General features: G+C 42.7%; 1 protein-coding gene across 5 annotated transcripts in view; it reads left to right on the forward strand.

The window, feature by feature from the left end:
• The window catches only part of RANGAP1 (Ran GTPase activating protein 1), a 33,428-nt gene that overhangs the window by 2,015 nt on the left and 12,976 nt on the right, over positions 1-18,437 (forward strand). For 4 of the 5 annotated variants that reach the window (XM_050986899.1, XM_009086537.4, XM_050986902.1 and 1 more), the window contains exons 3-16: positions 792-930; positions 2,158-2,285; positions 3,175-3,234; positions 3,877-4,056; positions 4,906-5,040; positions 6,273-6,431; positions 6,605-6,718; positions 8,172-8,271; positions 8,985-9,069; positions 9,465-9,609; positions 10,094-10,207; positions 10,525-10,627; positions 12,290-12,378; positions 14,237-14,358. In XM_050986899.1, the coding sequence (XP_050842856.1) occupies positions 819-930; positions 2,158-2,285; positions 3,175-3,234; positions 3,877-4,056; positions 4,906-5,040; positions 6,273-6,431; positions 6,605-6,718; positions 8,172-8,271; positions 8,985-9,069; positions 9,465-9,609; positions 10,094-10,207; positions 10,525-10,627; positions 12,290-12,378; positions 14,237-14,358 (1,646 nt within the window). In that variant the 5' untranslated portion in view covers positions 792-818. Of the gene's footprint in view, positions 1-791; positions 931-2,157; positions 2,286-3,174; positions 3,235-3,876; positions 4,057-4,905; positions 5,041-6,272; positions 6,432-6,604; positions 6,719-8,171; positions 8,272-8,984; positions 9,070-9,464; positions 9,610-10,093; positions 10,208-10,524; positions 10,628-12,289; positions 12,379-14,236; positions 14,359-18,226; positions 18,412-18,437 lie in introns of those variants that run through there. The other variant, XM_050986907.1, reaches the window with a different exon arrangement.

An 18,437-nucleotide genomic window follows, 5' to 3' on the forward strand; every position in this document is an offset into this window, starting at 1 on the left:
TGTGTGGTTTCTAAGCATTAGTTGTGTGTAGCCTTTTATCCCAGCAGAGGCAGTGGGATAAGAAATGTACTCTGTTTATCCTGCTCAATGGATGGAGGCCAGTCCCTTCAGACAGTGATTAATATTCATTAAATAATGCTATGCAGATGCTACCAGGCATGTCTAGCTTCAGACTTGTGTCTCAGGGCTAGATATTCACTAATTTATTGTAAGATCATCCTATTTAACTTGTGATGAATTTGTGTGGGGCATCTGAAAGGGAAGAGCACCCAGGAAGCTAAGAGAGTTTTGTATGCGGCACACACAATGTTTTCAGCAACTCGGTGGTTCTGGAACTGTGCTGACAAGGGCACTTCTGGGAATATCACTGAAAAGGAAAAGCAACTGTGTTCATTCTAGCTTGCTAGAATGAGAGAGCAGGAGAAGCATGCAACACATATAATTAAAGGATGGAGGTTGGAATGAGAGGAATATTGCATTGTAATTGTTAATTTTGCACAAAGAGTAATGCCTTAATGTGGCCTTAATCCATAGTTTTACCTACTGTTTATTTATGAAGTATATTGTCAGTGTTGGAAGAATCAGCACCGTCTGACTGGCTGGCTTTGGAATATTAATCTAGCTTAGCTGTCTTAATTGAGCTCTGGGGAAAAGTAGTAATGACATTGAAAATTCAGTTAGATATCTGAGTAACAAAAACCACATGAGTGTTCAAATAAATATGGTTATTTGTATAGATTATGTATTGTAGTTAGAGAGTCTTTATGATGACCATTTCTTTTAATTGACAGTTCATAACTTTTGGAAAAAGCGGGAAAATGGCATCAGAAGACATCACTAAGCTTGCAGAGTCACTTGCCAAAACCAAAGTGGGTGGTGGACAGTTGAGCTTCAAAGGCCAGAGCCTTAAACTCAACACAGCTGAAGATGGTAAGAGAAAATACCTTTGTGCTTTGAAAGCATCTCCCTGAAGTTGTCAAATCTTGTGCTAAACTTTCTGCTAATCCTGCATGGACAAGTTGTCATAACACACCTGCAATGCAGGGGTCTGTCAGCTACAGCTGTTTCTTATAGTGATGTTTCCTGCTCTTGTGGTACCCTGCTTTCACCTGGTGCCCTGGCAGAGCTGCAGCTGCTGTAACTGGGATTTGGGTGCCTGGTTTGCAGTTGTTGTATTCTTGGTGTTCTCTCCAAGTGCTTTTGATAGTTACTGGGCATTAGAAGTCATTGCTCCTTTTAAAAACAGTAAATGAGTGTATCACAGCTCTTGGAGCAAGAGGTACACAGAGCAATGGGCTGATATGTTAGCCTGCGTTCACCTTCTTTCTGTCTTGTTGCTGTATGTGTGTTTCACAGTAAGTCCTACAGTGGCTGCTAATGTAAGTATCTGGTGAAAATGTGTGTATTAGATCAACATTTGTCGCACCAAGAAAAACAGCATGTTTTTCAGAGATGTTATTTGCTATAGTAGATAGCAAATAATATATGTATATTAAATATATACAATATAGCCTTTTTTTTTTTTTTTTTTGCTAAAGCAAAAGGTGGAGCTTTTTTATAGATTGGTTTAGTAGCTCAAAGGCACTGAACCATGGGGAAAGGCCTTGGAGCTTGGGAACAATAGCAAGTGCCCATTGGCAGGAGAGATGCAGCTTGCTCTTTGCCTTGCACAGGATTACTGTAGAGCTAAATTGTTCCACCCTGACGTGTTTGCTAAACAGACATTTCTTCTGCCAGTCAGTGGGAACTTTTTCCTCTTGATTGACACTAATGCCCATCAACTTAGTCACTGCACCTCTCCAGGGACATTCACTCTAGCTTTTAAAGCATGTGCTGAATGGCAGGAGAATTTTATTTGGGAAGTAAAGAAACTTACTTATGCAAATAGGAGCATGGCTATCAGAATAGAATATAGACTATAATAGAAGAGTAGAATTATGAGAAGGCAGGGTAGGGAATGGGGAGTGTCCTTTCTGATGATCTGGCACTTCAGCTCTGTTCCCATTGCTGTTTCAGGTGTTGTTCCCATTGCTGTTTCAGGTGTTGTTCCCATTGCTGTTTTTGCTAGAGGAACTAGATTTTTACTGGATCTTAGAGGGGTTACTGTGGTAACCAAGACACTGGTAAAAGACCAACTAGATTATCTGCTTCTTGCAGCTGAAGAAGTGATCAAGCAAATTGAGGAGTTTGATGGCCTGGAAGCCTTGCGCCTGGAAGGCAACACCGTGGGTGTGGAGGCAGCAAGAGTTATTGCCAAGGCCTTGGAGAAGAAAAGTGAGCTCAAGGTGAGATTCTTAAGTGGGGAGTAGTGAAGGGGAAGAAATAATGTGGAAATACTGAAGGCCTGTCTAGACTATTCCTACAGAGACCTGCCTTGAGTTACCTCTGAAGCTTGCTTGGTGGCTTTTCTGGGAGGAAGAGCAATCTTAGGAAAATACAGCATAACTTGAAGACTTCTCCTGTGGAGAAGGCTTCCAATCTTAAAGCTGGCAAGCTGTGTGAGGAAAAGCCTCTATTGAAGGCAGCATCTGTAAACAAAGCCATGGCAACAAAAGACTAAGTTCAAATGAAGTTCTCTGAAAAACTGAGTCGAATCTTCTGGAGAGTGAGTCTTCAGAGAATGTCTGAGTAGGGAGGAAATAATGGAAGAAATGCAACAGGAGGCTCATCTTTGCTCAAGCTATGTTTTCCTACTGTTGCTCTAGCCTAATGTTAAGGGGATGCTGTGCTACTAGAGGCACTACACTGTCCCTTGAAGGAGAGTGGTATGAGACATTGATGAGTATTAATCACCCAAATGTGGCTTTTCAAGTAAGTTCAGATTGTTGGGCTTCATACCTTAGTAAAATCTGCATTGCTAATACATTCTTCTGTTTCCTGTTGTTTTTTTCAGTGGCAATTTTCTCAGCAAAAAAATAATTCCAGCTTGAACACAAACAAGAATTCTTGTATAATGTTTATAGTGTGAATTTCAGTTACTTTGTCCTTGCAAGTGAAGTGATTTTAACACTGGTTCTTGCAGCTCTTTAGTACAATCAAATGACAACCCAAGGGAAAGGAGACAGCATTAAGCTGTCTCCAGTGATGTAAAGCATCTTGTATGTGTAAATGTTTATTACAGCTGAGTTGACCTAAATATTTTAGTAGTGTTTATCTGTATGCTTCTTATTTTAGAGGTGTCATTGGAGTGACATGTTCACAGGCAGGCTAAGGTCTGAGATCCCTCCTGCTTTGGTAAGTAAAAACTAGATCTGAGACTTGTGACTAATATAACCTCTTTTCTCACCTGTCATGCTCTTTGTGGGAGTCTGTATTTTGGTACAGAGCTGATCCTTCTCTGTGTTGTTAGTGCTAAATGTTTCAGAATAGGTGAGTGGTTCTCTTCTGCTTTTACTGGATGAGGTGGAGAAGAGTTGATTAAAGGTTAAATGTGAGTCCATGCTGGTGAAGGAGCTTTTCACTGGGAAAAACCATCTTCATGACCCAACAGATAAAGTGAGAGCTAAGCTTTCTAAGTAAATCTTATGACTGTGTCTTCTAAGACCTTTACAGAGCTCCTCATCTCCTCGAGTCCTGTGAAGCCAGAACATAAGCTCAACATTTCAGCACTGTAGAGCAGGAGATTCACTTTGAAAAGTATTTGACCTAAAGGGATGGGATAGTGTCTTGGTAACTACTTCATGGTTATCTTTAGCTTAATTTGTGTAACTTCCTCTCTGGATTTAGCAGTAGTTTTATTTCCCCATGCAGCTTTGCAGAATGTCTTCAAAGTGGAAATTTTTTTTGCAGCATCACTGTCATACCTAGCCACTGCAGTGATGCTGTCACTAGAAGTTAATCCATTCCTCCCTCCCACTGCCATCTGTTTCCTTACAGATCTCTTTGGGGGATGCACTCATTGCTGCTGGAGCCCAGCTGGTGGAGTTGGACCTGAGTGACAATGCGTTTGGGCCAGACGGTGTGCGTGGCTTTGAGGCTCTGCTGAAGAGCCCTGCATGCTACACTCTGCAGGAACTCAAGCTCAATAACTGTGGCATGGGCATTGGTGGTGGCAAGGTAAAGGTTTTCTCCTCTTTGGGAAGGAGGTTGGAAGCAATCTTTGGTGATTGCCAACTCCCCTGCTTAAGGCAACTACAAGTACACCGGGTTCTTCAAGCTTGGTCTAGTCAGGTTTTGAATATGGAGACTTCACAAGCTCTGTGAATAACCTAGCCCAGTGTTGAACAACCCTCACAGTAAAAAAAGGGGGTTTGTGTTAAAGTGGTGTTTTCCCTGCACTTTGTGTGCAGTTCTGTCTGACTCTGCCTTCTTTATACCACCTTCTCTCCTTATCTTGTTGTTCTGGCTGTTTTTACACCTGGATAATATGTTCCCCAGAGGCTTTTCTTCTGCAGCCTTAATCTCAGGGGCCAGTATTGTCCTAGTGAGTAAAATTCTCCTGTTCTTCGATTTTCCTTGGTACCCTTTGCTGGACTTGCCCCAGTAAATCCATGTAGGAGCCTGGACACTGTGCTTGGATGCTCTTCACAGGGTTAAGTAGAGAAGGATCTGACCTTCTGTGAATGCTTTTTCCAAGGACAGCCCAGTAGAATTCCTTAGCTCCAAGTGTGTATTGGTAGTTCATGGTCAACTTCCTACCCATATAAGCTTGCCTGCTTAGAGGCAAAATGTTCTTGATGGCTCAGTGTGTTTTAGTGTTGCAAAATTATCAATTCTTGCCTGAGACCAGTGTGGAGGTGTTGCAGGTAGAGAGTTTCTACAACAGGCATATTCTATGCCTGTTGTAGAAACAGGTACCTGTCAATGATGCCCAAAGTATTTCTCAAGAGGTGGATCTACAAAACACAGTAGGATTCCTGTAGAGTCTTATGCTGGGGGAGTATAAGCTGCTTGTTTTGTCTTTAGATATTGGCAGCTGCTCTGAAAGAGTGTCACAGGAAATCAAGTGCCCAGGGCAAGCCTCTTGCTTTAAAGATATTTGTGGCTGGCAGAAATCGTCTGGAGAATGATGGTGCCACTGCCCTGGCTGAAGCCTTCGGGGTGAGTATCAAACCAGAGCTGCTTTGACAGCAAATGAGAGCAAGGTATGATTCAGTGCTAGTGTTAAAGATGATGCACAGAGAGTTTGCCTCAGCTAGGAAGCAGGAGCTGGTGGTCTGTTCACTGAAGTCATGATGTTTCTTGCTGCTGAAACTGGAGTCTTCAACAAGTGGAACTAGAGTTGCTGGCTGAGTGTTTTTGTGACCTGAATTTCCAAACACATAGCTAGTTGCTGTGTAAAGTAGGTACCTGAGTAATCTCCTCAGTAATTTAATAGTCCTATTCCTTTTCCTCCCTTTTAATGGTTGTTGATTGGCACTGGGGTGGGTATCTCAGCTTGCTCTAATGAGTGCTGCTTTGCTCAGTCCTCTGGCAAAAGCAGCCTGGTGTTTTTGCTAGGATCATCTGGTCAGAGCTTGAAGTGTTGCCTGGCTTCCTCTAGCTGGCACTGGCACACTTGCACTTTTGTGGGAGGAAGACAATTCACTGTGATTGGGGCCACCTAATTCCCTCTTCAAACCTCAGTTGTTGCTGGAAGTGACTTCTGAATTCCAATGCATATTGTCAGGTATATTAACAATGATATTGCAGGTTACAGGTTGACTTTTTTCATGAAGAACTGCCTAGATGTGATTTTGATGAATCAGTAATCATGGCAAAAATAAGACTTTTTAAATACTAGAGTTGTATAACAATGTGATTCATGGAGAATCAAGATTGAATGGCACTACCAAAATGGAATTAATTACTGTGTTGTGTGACATGCTGTTTAGTCCATAAACAATATTTGTACTAGGTTTCTTATGTGTTTGCTTCTGTGGTCAGGGCAAAATGTAGATTTTAATTAGAAAATTGAAGTCATGTTGTATGGTCTATTTCAGTGTTCTAGAACCACAGGTGAAGAACTCTTGGTTTAAGTTATTTAGAGTAGGCATATAGGACAATGATACTTGTGCTCTTTGAATCAGGGCTTTGTATGTATCTGACACTTGCCACGTGTCTGTGATTTTACTTAGATTTGTGACAGAATTGCTGGTAAATAATTCACTGTAGAAGAACCAATAGAGTTTTGATACTCAAAACAACTTTAAGTAAATCCTAAGAATGGAGCAGCATACTCCCGAGCTGAAGTTGAATTGAAGCTGAATGCCTTCTAAAAGCTTTTTTTTTTTTTTTTTTTTTTTTTTTTTTTTTTTTTTTTTTTTTTTTTTTTTGTCTACATCCTTTCCCAGATCATTGGGACTCTAGAAGAGGTTCATATGCCACAGAATGGAATCAACCATCCTGGCATAACAGCACTGGCACAGGCCTTTGCTATCAACCCACTGCTGAAGGTGATAAACTTGAATGACAACACCTTCACAGAGAAAGGAGCTGTGGCCATGGCAGACGTGAGTTGTTTTAAGCAGTTGTTTTGGGTTTTGTCTCAAGTCTGGTTGGCATTAGCACCTTTGGGTTGGTGGAACCATGTGATGTTGCAGTAGGAAGGATGACATTCCAGAAGTAATAAGATGTTCACTTACTTGCATGTGCACTTTCAAATCTGTGCTGTCTTGCTCTGCAGACTCTGAAGGCACTTCGCCAGATTGAAGTGATCAACTTTGGGGACTGCCTGGTGCGTTCCAAGGGTGCTGTTGCTATTGCTGATGCTGTTAAAGAAGGACTTCATAAATTAAAGGTATTGTCTGCTTGCTGGTCAGCTCTTTGGAAAAATGCCAAGTTCTTAATTTCATGGTTTTCTGTTCATTCTCCTACTGCTGCTGATTACTTTAAGATAGGATTCAGTGCCATGCAGGCTCTGTGCTCACAGCTGAAACCAACAGGCTGTGCTATAGGTCAGTGGCATGCCACCATCCAGTGAGGGCAGTGCTGTGTGGAGGTGTACCAGTGATCTCTTTAGTCTTTGCTTGATCTTCTTGCCACTGTTGGCTCAACTCTGCAAGTGCTACACAAGAAATCTGATCATGGAAGTACCTGCTATTAGAACTTCCCAGAGCTTCAAGAGTGGGGACTGACATGAAGGGGAATTCATGAGCAGCTTGTCTTTTCAGCCTTTCATAGCTCACACAGTTAATGCTTTTTCTGTGTTAAAGCATCAATCAAGGGTCCGAGTATTTTTAGTTTTTTGGTGATACCACAGCCTCCTACACCAGTATTTGCACAGGACTTGAATCTGACAACATTCTGGATAGGCTGAAGTCAAATTTATAACATAAGCAAGCCAGGATCTTTAGAAATACCTGCCATGAGTCATAACTACCCTGAGACAGATACACATGATTCCTAATCTTGCAGTCAAAGACAAAAAATAACCTAATACCTATTTGTGTGTGTGAACCTGGTGTAGAGAGAAGCAGGTTCTTTGTGGTGTGTGGTCCCTTGCTGGGACTTCTGCTTGTTCTGCTGGAACTTGTCTGAATTTCCCAAGCAAACTTAAGTAATGGGGTATTGAGATGAACAGACAGAAGTTGTCATTTTTTCCAGAGCAGAAATGGTTAAGGGAAGGTAGCATGAAGCAATTGCAGCTGATTCATCCTGTTCAAGGACTGCTTCCCTTCTCCTGTTAATATTCAATCCCTTCTCAGGAAGGGATTGGTTGAGCACAGTGTGGAATGGTGGGGGATGGTTTATTCTTACTAGTCCACATGGTTTTTCTGCTGGCTGGATCTGTCAGAAGTAGTACCACTCATGGCTTTTTTTTTTTTGAAGGCCTTAACTTACAACTCAGGTGTCAAAGGAAATGTGCAATCTGTTTAGTACAGTAGCTGCCCTTCTTCTGTTAGGCTTACCAGAGTGGAAGTTTTGGAGTGCTCTTGAGACCCTTGATAAGTGAAGATATGCAGTCAGCTGACTGCTAAGGACTGAAATGTCTGCTGCCTTTTAGGTGAGCAGTGATTTGTAGGTGTTTTAAAATTGCCACCTTTAATAGTGCTGCTCTTAGCCACCAGTATGTTTCAAAATTCCCCTTTCAAGTATATGAGGTAGGAGTATGTCAGGCTTAATTTTCAATTAATAACACTTTTTTTTGCTGAGAGTCTCTTCAAATGAGTCTTTCCAGGACACTTGTGAGGACATGAAATTTATGGTCTCAATAGGAATTCTGTGGACAAAATGTTCTTTTGCATTTTTAGGAACTGAATTTGTCTTTCTGTGAGATCAAGCGAGATGCTGCTCTAACTGTTGCTGAAGCTATTGAAGATAAGACAGAGCTGGAGAAGTTGGATCTCAATGGTATGTGGGTTTGCTCGATCAAAGTTTGATTCCAATCAGAAACCACTAGGAAGAAGGTTGACAGAACCGAATGTTCTATTCTTGCAGTTGTCAGCATATAAAAAACAGTACTCAGTAGCTGAACTTGCATGACCTTGGGACAGGAAATGGTTAGATCTTGAAAGTTTTCTTAAACCATGAACTCAGTTAATTGGTAAGCATTTTAGGTACACCTGATAAGGTGGAAGGATTAGGCTGATATCTAAACCTGTTCTTAGTAAAACTTAATTATTCAGTTCTATCTCAGGTACTTCATGTTGTAAACAAAAACCTTTGTGTACAGCTCTGCAGACGAGTGTGAGAACTTTGCCTTTGTTAGCTTTTGCTGTTCATACCTTGGATCACTGCGTTTCACTGGTGCTGTGCTGTGTGTCCTTGTTTTAGAATCACTAAGAACTAGAGCTGTTTAGAGAAATAGCAGCAAATCTCTCAGACAAGCTCTGAAGCATTAGGGGATTTTCCTCTCCAGCCATTGCGTAATGCTGATGAAATTTCTTTAACAACTGTTTGCTTCTGTCTGATAAGTGCAGCTTGTGTTGCTGCCTCGAAAGTGTTGTGCAGAAATGGCATGTTTGATTTCAGAAACAAGAGATAGACAAGAATATACAGCTAAGTCCTCAAGAACAAACTTGTGTGCATCTGTCAAGTCCATTCCCTTTCTTCTGTCAACCTAGGTAACTGTCTGGGAGAAGAGGTGTGTGAGCAGCTCCATGAGATCCTTGAAGGCTTCAATATGGCATCAGTGCTGGGATCTTTGAGGTAGGCATGGTACCAGAGTTTAAATCAGAAGTTTTCTGACCATTTTCATAAACACTTTCACTGACCTATCTCATTTTAAAATAAGAGCTCTCTCATTGCTGGTGGATGTTGATCTGAGTGTGGAGCACAGCCAAGGATGTCTTAAACTTGTCATGTTTTCATACATGGACTTACCCCAGGATAAGTAACTGATTGTGTTTGTTGATCTGTTCTTGCTGTTCTCAGCTGGGTGACTGAAGACTGAGTGTCCTGTTGGTGTGTTGTAGGTGACATGTGCTTCTTGCAGTAGGACCTTGAGGAGAGAGGCTGCTCTTTTGTTCTTGAAAACTTTTGGGTTTCAGTGTACAGGAATTCCAGGTGTGTAATCAATGGAATGTGTAACATTCTAACCTTAGTGATGACGAAGGGGAGGAGGATGATGAGGAGGAGGAGGAAGATGAAGATGAGGAGGAGGAAGAAGAGGAGGAGCAGCAGCAGCTGAAGGAGAGAGGAGCAGAAGAACAGGAGTCACTGACTCCTAAGAAGATAATTGATTCACAGGTAAGCTTACTGCCAGATGGATTTTGGTTTCATCAGCTGGAGAAGAGTAAAGGAGGAAATGAGATTGGGGAGTCTGAACTTGAAGTGCTGACAGGCAGTCACATTCCTGCATGGGCTGGCACTATTGCACCAGGGACATTACAATCAGGAAATGAAATGGATTAGTTGAAAAATATGTTTTGTTCAAGTGGGCATGTGGTACACCTGTGTGGAGGGAATGGCTGAGTAATGGTTGTCGCAACACGTGGGTATCAAAAGTCTTCCATGTTCAGGAAGTGGTGGGGACCTTATACATGCAGTGCCATGCCCTCGTGCTAGCATATCCTGGCCACTTCAGCTCTGGGCTTAGGTCAGCCTTAGGCTGTTTTCAAACAGAGCAGATTTTGGCCTAGTGTAGCTGTGCCCTGAGCTGCCCCATCTGCTTTTGCTGTGAACCAATTTATTTACTTCCAAGAATAAACTTGAGATGGATTCCACCTTTCAGGCTTCAACTCCAGTGCCATCTCCTCCTGTGGATGTTGCCACGTTCCTTGCTTTCCCATCACCAGAGAAGCTGCTGCGACTAGGACCAAAGTGCTCTGTGCTGATAGCTCAGCAGGTAGGTGAGCTGGTGCTTGTCTGGGCTTGATTTTTCTCTCAAAATTGTTTAATTACCAGAATGATAACTTGACCTCGATTTGCATCTTTTCTCCAGTGATCCCAAAGAACTTTATGGGAGCAGATGATGCAGCTAGTGCTTAAAGTGGCATCAGAGCTTCTACATAAAGTAATTGTTTGTGTTGCTTGTGCCTTGTGATATGGCCAAGGCAAAGCTGATGTCAGTCAGCTGAAGAGTAATTCTTTCCACAGCCCTAGCAGAGACCCATGTTGTGTAGCTATCTAGCAGTTAACTGATCTCTATTTTTTCTCTTTCAGACAGATACATCTGATGTAGAGAAAGTAGTTGCAACCCTCCTAAGGATATCCTCAGTCTTTAAAGATGAGGCCCCAGTGAAAACAGCAGTGCATGAAACAACAGGTGATTGGGCCTTTCTTCACTTTGTGGTGTGACCTGGTTCAATGCCACAGACACCACTGCAAGGTGGACAAGGCCCCTGTGAGTCAGACTATTGGGCCTTTTTGTCCCTGGCAGATAAAGTGCCAAGCTGTGCCCTGCTGTTGTGTAGAGTGGAAGATTCATTCTGAACCTGGAATATTTTGTGCTGCCAAAGCCTGTCTTTTGTAGTGGCCCAATGCTGCCCTTACTGCATGTCCTTGGTGCCAGGCTGTCCAAAGCCAGTAGTTGTGTTTTAAGGCCAGTTACCTTTCCAAGGCTGTTTATTTAAAAAGCATTCTGCAGGAAGTGCGTTGCTAGTGTAGTGTTATGAGACTGTAAAGAAAAACCTCCTAGTTGATGGCTTTTATCTTTAATTTCTTCAGGAAGCAGAGATTTCCAACATGGGGCAAGACACAGAAACCAGTCTTCAAAGAAGGGACCATTTCTCACACTATATTGGACTAGTAGTTTGGGTTAGGTCTGAGTGTGTGGACTACTAGTATATCCCTTCATGGTTTTGCTTGGAAATAGGAATTTCCAAGCAATCCTGGGCATCTGACCACTGCCTTTCATCTTTTTCCAATCCCCCAGCAGTTCAATTCTCCCACACCATATTGTGCAAAAGAATTGGGTTAATTATTTTGAAGACCACTTCAAGTGGTATACTATACATTTCCCTAGTTTGGGATTCAGATGTGGTGAAACTGTTGTTTTACAAACAGTAACACAAGAGCTCTCTGCAGTTGGTTGTGGGTTGAATCACTGAAAAATAGTCAGGTGGCACCTCACTGAGCTAGTGCAGCTTGGCTCATGCCTGTTATGAGTTGTCTCCAGTAAAAAATGGAGCAAAGGATATTAGTGTTGTCTCAAGTGTGTTTGTTTACATATTTATTCCTGCTTCTTCAGGAAAGGTAGAACCTGGCAATTACTTTCCTTCCATAAAAGCAGCCATCAGGTGACAGTGAGGGCCCTGGTTAATGTCTGGCACTGTTCTACAGCCACTCTAGTGAATTCTGCCATTCTAAGAAAACAGAATTGTTAGAGGTCAAAAATGGGTTGCCTTGCCACCTTGTACACATGAGAGATTAAAGCCCGTTGTTTGTGGCATAGTATTGGTCCTGAGTGAGCCCAGAAAACAGCTGAACAAACTTTCTCATGGTATTCTCTCATTCTTTGTGGTTTCAAATGAAAGGTGAATTGTTGCTGGCCTTTAAGAAGTCAAGGCTCTAATTCTTGATGAGCTCTAGGTCATCTGCTCATGTTTGTATGCATGTTTATATGTATATACATGCTGTGTATATGTATGTATACACAGCATGCATGCTCAAATGCACTGAGCAGAGCAGCTGGTGGTGCACAGGACTGGGGTGCACTGCATCTGAAGCTTGGCAGTGTGGGAATTCTCATGTGGGCTTGGTGTGTTTTGCTGGATGTTTTAAATTTTGTTTTTTCTCCTTTATGCTTAAGGGATTTTACCTGTCTTAATGTTTCAGAGCTTATAGCTGCAGAGACAAATGAAATCTTAACAGATACTATATCACAAAAGTGATTTAACAGCTGAGTTTCTGTATGATCCATTTTAAGCTTGAAATCCATGAATGTCCTTTTTTTGTGTTGATTAAACTAATGTGCTTATCTCTTTAGATGCCTTGATGAAAAAAGCCTTCAGTTCTGCCACATTTAATTCAGATGCATTCATCTCAAACCTCTTGGTCCACATGGGACTACTTAAGGTGAGGAAGCAGGAAAGAGTTAAGTCATGGTCTGTTTAGGCTGTTGAAGGCCAGACTGGCAGGATTTTGGGTAATTATGTTGCCATGGAAGCAGCTGGGTGCCTGTGCATGCCTGATGCCCAGGGACAATGGAAGTCTGCAATTTGCAGTTTCTGCTGGACCTGCAAGATTGCATTAGTATGAAGGATGTGTTGCCTTTTTGTATGTCACCTGCTTAATGTGCTTTGTGTTCTCAGTCATTCCCTGAAGGTAGGCAGGCTCAGGTAGGGCAATAATGCTGCTGCTGGACTGTGGTGTCTGTAAAAGCCATGTCAATGTTTTTAGTTATTGGGGTCCTTTAGGGCATTTCTTGAGAGCATGTCTCAAAAATCATCTACTTGTGCCAGCATCTACTCATGCAAGTATCATCTGCTCATGCCAGATCAGTGGCATTCAACTTTGTGTTTTGGAGACTCTCTGCCAAATGCTAGTGTTAAGTATTTAGTTGCAAGGAATGAACTTACTGTGAGAAGATGGAGGGTTAGTAGGAAGCCTGTGATTTTCAGAATTAGTAGCTTTATTTTCAGTGAGGTGACTCTGGAGTGGTTCTCTCTGCAAAGCCTTAAACACCTTTGCCTGCTTGTGCTGCAAGGGTTAGTGTTTCTCACTGCCTCAAGACCTGGAAGCCGAGAATATAAACTTGGACTAAGACAATTCTAAACTACAGAAGAGCCATCATCTGTTACAGCAGCCTGCTATTAAGCAGGTTTATGAATGTCCTTCTGGTAGTATCCAGCTTGGCATTCAGACCCTCTTTGACATGTGTGGATATGACTTAATTTCCTAAAAAGCAGTTTTGCCTCTCCCTGTATTCATTGTATACTGGACCATCACTGAGCTTCCCACTTCCCAGAAAGGTCAATGGAGCCCAAAGTGGCATTTGGTTCTGCAGAATGCCTGTTTTGAGGACTGCCACCTACCTCTTGCCCATATGGAAAACAGCAATAAGCATGAGGCACAAAGCACAAACCTGTGCTCCTGAAGAATTCTTTCAGGCCAGGAAGTGGCACTGATGAAAAGCCCAGGAGGATCAGCTGCTGATTCACATCTGTGATGTGCCTGATTCATCCCCAGTCCCTGCATGTGGAGAAGGTGCATACTCTGTTTTCAGTCCTGTGTAGCTGGAAGCATGTGAGCAACAGATATTCTTAATACTGTGAACTCCAAGGTCCCACAGCAGGAACACAGGTCTGGGTCCTGTCTGCAGAGGGAGGAATTTTGTTGAAATGCCAGTAGAGAAATAAATGAAAACAATGTAAGAGTTGGGACACATAGGGTAACATCACATTAGGAGTAAGAATAACTTATGCATCATGTAAGCAAGGAGGTGACTGTTGGCCTTATATTGTACATAACTGTGAGACCAGTTCTGGGAACACTGTGTCAGGTTCTAGAGGGAGCCTGTGAAAGAGCTGGAGGTGGTATAAAAATGAGCTACAGAATAATACAATAAAAATGGTTAAGGCAACTGAATTCTTTATGGACTGAAGTCTGGTGAAGTTCCTCAAGAGAACACTTTGACACACAGCCTCTGAGAAGATGTGGCTGCTTCACTTGCAGGTTCACTACTTCCCTTTCCCTATTAGTACTACTGTCAGTTGATAAGTACTAGAATGTTCTTGATATATGATTTCAGGTGCTGGGAGGCTATGGAATTGGCTATCTTTGTCTTGTACTTAAGCTAGTGACCAGCTTTCTCTCCTGCAGTGTGTGGGAGCACTTCATTCAACCATTCAGCAGAGAATTCCTTGTCTGTGAATTACAGTGGCTTAAATCAAATCCCAGTTGTCTGATGTCTGATTTCTTGTCTGTTTCTCAGAGTGAAGAGAAGATCAAAACGGTACCAAGCCTCTATGGTATTCTTATGACCTTGAACCATATGGTCCAGCAGGATTATTTCCCTAAAAACCTGGCCCCAGTTCTCTCAGCTTTTGTTACAAAGTGAGTATTGTATTTGCCATGCAGTCTTCTCTGTGGGAGCTTGTGCAACTGTTTGAGGGTTAATAGCTACATGTAAGCTGTTGTGGAAGCCCGCTACATGTCTGTTCTAAAACTGAGCATTAATAGCTTAACAGGCTTCTATTTTATTTTGTTTGCTGCAGTATGTGAGGTTCAGAGTTAAAAAAATCCTAAAGAGGGAAAAGTAGGAAGTTGGCTTTGCAAGGAAGTGGCTCTGAAGGAGAGACTACTAATGCCTCTCACAGAGCTGTTTGGAGCTTAAGGAAACCTGCTGGGTTTCTGGCCACTGTATGAATGAACTGCATACCCTGGATCTAACTGTGCCCTCCAAGGCCTCCTTCAGAGTTGAGGGTCAGCAGAGCTCTGCCAGAGTTGTCATGCTGTGTGACACTGAACACCAGCAGATGTAAACTGCAAAACACAAAGACTGAATTTGTTTTTAAATGGAACTTCCTACTGTGACAGCAACGAAGTTAGTGATTTTTCTGAGAACTGAATGGGGAGCATAAGTACTGAAGAAGCTGCTTTTACTGACTGCCTGTAATGAATGTTTGTACTTCCACAATAGGTATAGGACCAACCCCTGTCCCCACCAGCTTTGGTTTTTTTTTAATGTCTTAAATGGCTATAGAAACCATATCTCTACTGAATTAAATCAGTGTTAACTTCAGCATTGATATTTAGGGGGGAAAACCCCCCAAATAGATTTGCAATAGGATTGCATACTACTGTTCAACAGTCTGAGGAGAAGCAGTCCAAAAATGTCACTTCAGGCAAAACAGCAGAGGCCTGAAACCTGTTTGGAGCTTGGTGGCTGGCTCAGCATGGACCATGTGCTGTGTAGGGTGAGAGCAGTTTTTTAGCAGGGTCCAAAATGAGGCTTTCCTGAATTCCATGGTATAGGGGTTGGCAGCAGCTGCTTAGGGTTCCTTGCTGGTGAAAGGTGGAGGCATCAGGTAGTTGTGGTCAGTATGAAACATGGACAGTAGGAATGCAGTCAAATACTGCTAGTCTGTCTTAGTCCTACTGGACTTGGAAGCTGGGCAGTTGTGATGGGGAGAAAGTTTTTCCAAGCACTGGTGTGGCTGAAGCTGTCAAAACCGATATGGACACAAACCACTGCTACATCAACCCCAACCATGCTAATGTCAGTTTTGGAAAATAAAGTGTCTTGTTTACACATGTGCAAACGCCAACCAGAGGCCCTTCTTGTGGAACACTCTGCCTGCTGCCTCCTCTCTTTGTGTTGATCAAGTTAAGGCACTTAAAAGCCAGTGACCATGTGCTTTACCAACTGAACAAATATGCCTCCAACTCAATCATTATAGGTTTAAGCAAGAAGTACCAGGACTTGCCCTATACTGAATTTCTGCTGTTTCCTACACTGCTACCATGCTCTTGCTTATTGATCAAGCCCCAGCCCTCAAAATGGAATTTAAATTGCTGGAAGCTGAGAGTACAGGTGAAAAACAATTAGGACAGACTGATTCAGGGCCTTTGACTATGTCAGGTAGCAGTGCCCAGAGCAGCCTCTTAATTCTAAGTCTCCTAACACATTTTGTTCAGAAAAGACACTTGTCTCCCCTCTTTCTGTACATGTGCATGTAGGCTTTTCCCAATAAATGTTTCTAAGCTGTAGCTGATGCTACATAATTATACATACATACATACATAATTATATGTCAAAATAAAGAGTAAAGTTTTGCTCTTCATCAGCAACAACCCTGTTGAAGCCAGAGCCAGCATTTCACTACATGAACAAGAGGGGAGAGGCTTTTGGGGGAAGTGTGAGACTGTTCCTAGTCTCTGGAGAAGCTGAGTGAGAGCTGAGAGCCTCCCTTAGCAGAAGGCAGCTCTTCCTGCCCTCTCATGGTATGTATCAGTGCTAATCCAAGCCTCCATTTACTCTCAACCCAGTGGACTGGGGAAGAGCAGGGGAAGACTGAAAGTGAGCAAACTTGGGGGTTGATGTGAAGATGGGTTAACAGGTAAAGCAAAAGCTGCATCTGCAAGCAAAGCAAAAGAAGGAATTAATTTACCACTTCCACTGTCTCCAGGAAAGCTCCATCATAGCTAGCTTCTTCCTTCTGCTTTATCTGATGAGCATGATGCTATGTGCTGTGGGATATCTCTCTGGCCAGCTGGGGTCAGCTATCCTGGCTGTGTCCCCTCTGGCTTCTTGTGCACCCCTGGCCTACCTGCTGCTAGGGGAGGTGAGAAACAAAGTGCCTTGATGCTGTGTGAGCCCTGCTCAGCAGCAGCTGAAACATCCCTGTGTTAGCAGCACTGCTTCCAGCACAAATCCAAAACACAGTTCCTCCTGTGAAGAAAATTATCCCAGCCAAAATCAACACTCAGCTTCTCAATTAACCTCTATCCCTTGTCTCCTCTTGGAATTCAGTCAGAGTAAAATTGCAGTCCTAAAATTAAACCTCTGCCTGGTTAACCTAGTAATATTCAGAAATCATCTGGCCTCTGCAACAAATCTAATTCCACTCTGTCAAACCTGGGATTCCTCCACTTGCAGAAGACTAATATGCATTTTTGTGGTATTTTCTATTTTTTTTCTTCCTTTTGGTTTGCACTTAGCTCTTTTGGGCTTTTAGAGCTGTAAAGTTCTTGTAGTTGCCTAGGCCAGAGCTCTGCTGTCTTTCACTGCAAGGGGCTTCTGGAACAGGCACTTAACCTCCTTCCTTTTGTGATAATTTGTTGTTGTAGGCAGTGTTCTCTGTTCAGTAATAAGTACAGAATTTTGGATACAGACTGTAAACAGCATCCATCTTACTCTGCTTGCTGTCAAGCCCTATTTGGGGTTTTTGGACGCAAGAGGGTGCTGTGAATCCACATGTGCTTCTCCATAATTTTTTAAGTGGAAATGCTGAAAGTATGTGGGTGTCTGCCTGCCCACTTGTGACTTGCTGGAGGTGATAGGGGTTGTGTTTGCTCTTTTTTTTTTTTTTTTTTTTTTTTTTATATTGCTTTTTGCTGTTGAATTGCATCACAGTACTGGTCTCTTCCAACAGTCTGTAGCGTAGGGTGGCAGGCAGGCAGGTAACTCCACAGCAAATAAAGAGAATTTTATTGCTAGAGGAGGCTGAGTGTCAGGAGAGGCGGCTGAGAGATCTTGTCTGTGATCAATATCAGTGGTCTAGATTCTCTAGTTCCAAAAATGGGCAGCTGCTGGATGGAACCAACTCCCTCATTGCAAACAGGGCTGGGTCTTCCAAAGATCAGGGCTGAAATATGTCTCCCAGCACTTTGAAGATATCTCCAAGCTGTGATTCTGCAACACTGTGTGTTCACTGTGAGGCATTGAATGACTCTTGGGGGGAGTAAAAAGGGTTAAGTCTTCTTCAGGATGTGCTTCTGTTAAACAGCAGCAGCCATGGAGTGAAGTACCAGAGAACCTCTGCAGCTATTGGTCTCGTGCTCTACACCTGGAGGTGAACTCCTTGCTCCTTCCTAGATATTCCACTCTTCATTTCAGCTCCCCAAACTGAGTAGGCTTCACAGCTGTGCATTGTTAAAGGTTATTTTTTTGTGGTGAGGCGGGAGAGAGGTAAAATTAATAATTGCTATTCTCAGAACAGTGGAAAACATGGGATTAAAATTCTTTGGAGGAAGTTCCCTAATGGATGGATTGAGACTAGTAAAAGTGTCAGTGGTGCTGAGCCAGCAATTAGCCTGCAAAAACAGAAATATATGTTACTGGAAGGTGATGGAAATGTTATAGAAATTTGGCATCATGTTAACCCTGCTGTGAGTGTATTTCCATGGTTCAATTTCAGGAGCAGATTATTTTGTGTAAATTTGACTTAGCTATTACAGCCTCTGTCTTGGGCCCTTTCAGGTGGTGTTCTGCATGTTCTGTGGGCTGTTTGTAAGGCACCCTGAAAGGTGGCCCTGTTGCCTTTTTCCCAGCCTGGAAATTAAACTGGAGATAATTTTAGTAAGGAGGTAATACAAAAGGGGATGTTTATTTGAAGACCTTCAGAGGCAGTGTTGTGGAAAGATGTCCACAAAAGTCCACCCCCCCCTCCCCTCCGCCCAGGGTGAGTACA

This window comes from Serinus canaria, chromosome 1A (assembly GCF_022539315.1).
Source record: "Serinus canaria isolate serCan28SL12 chromosome 1A, serCan2020, whole genome shotgun sequence".
Classification (NCBI taxonomy): Eukaryota; Metazoa; Chordata; class Aves; order Passeriformes; family Fringillidae; genus Serinus; species Serinus canaria.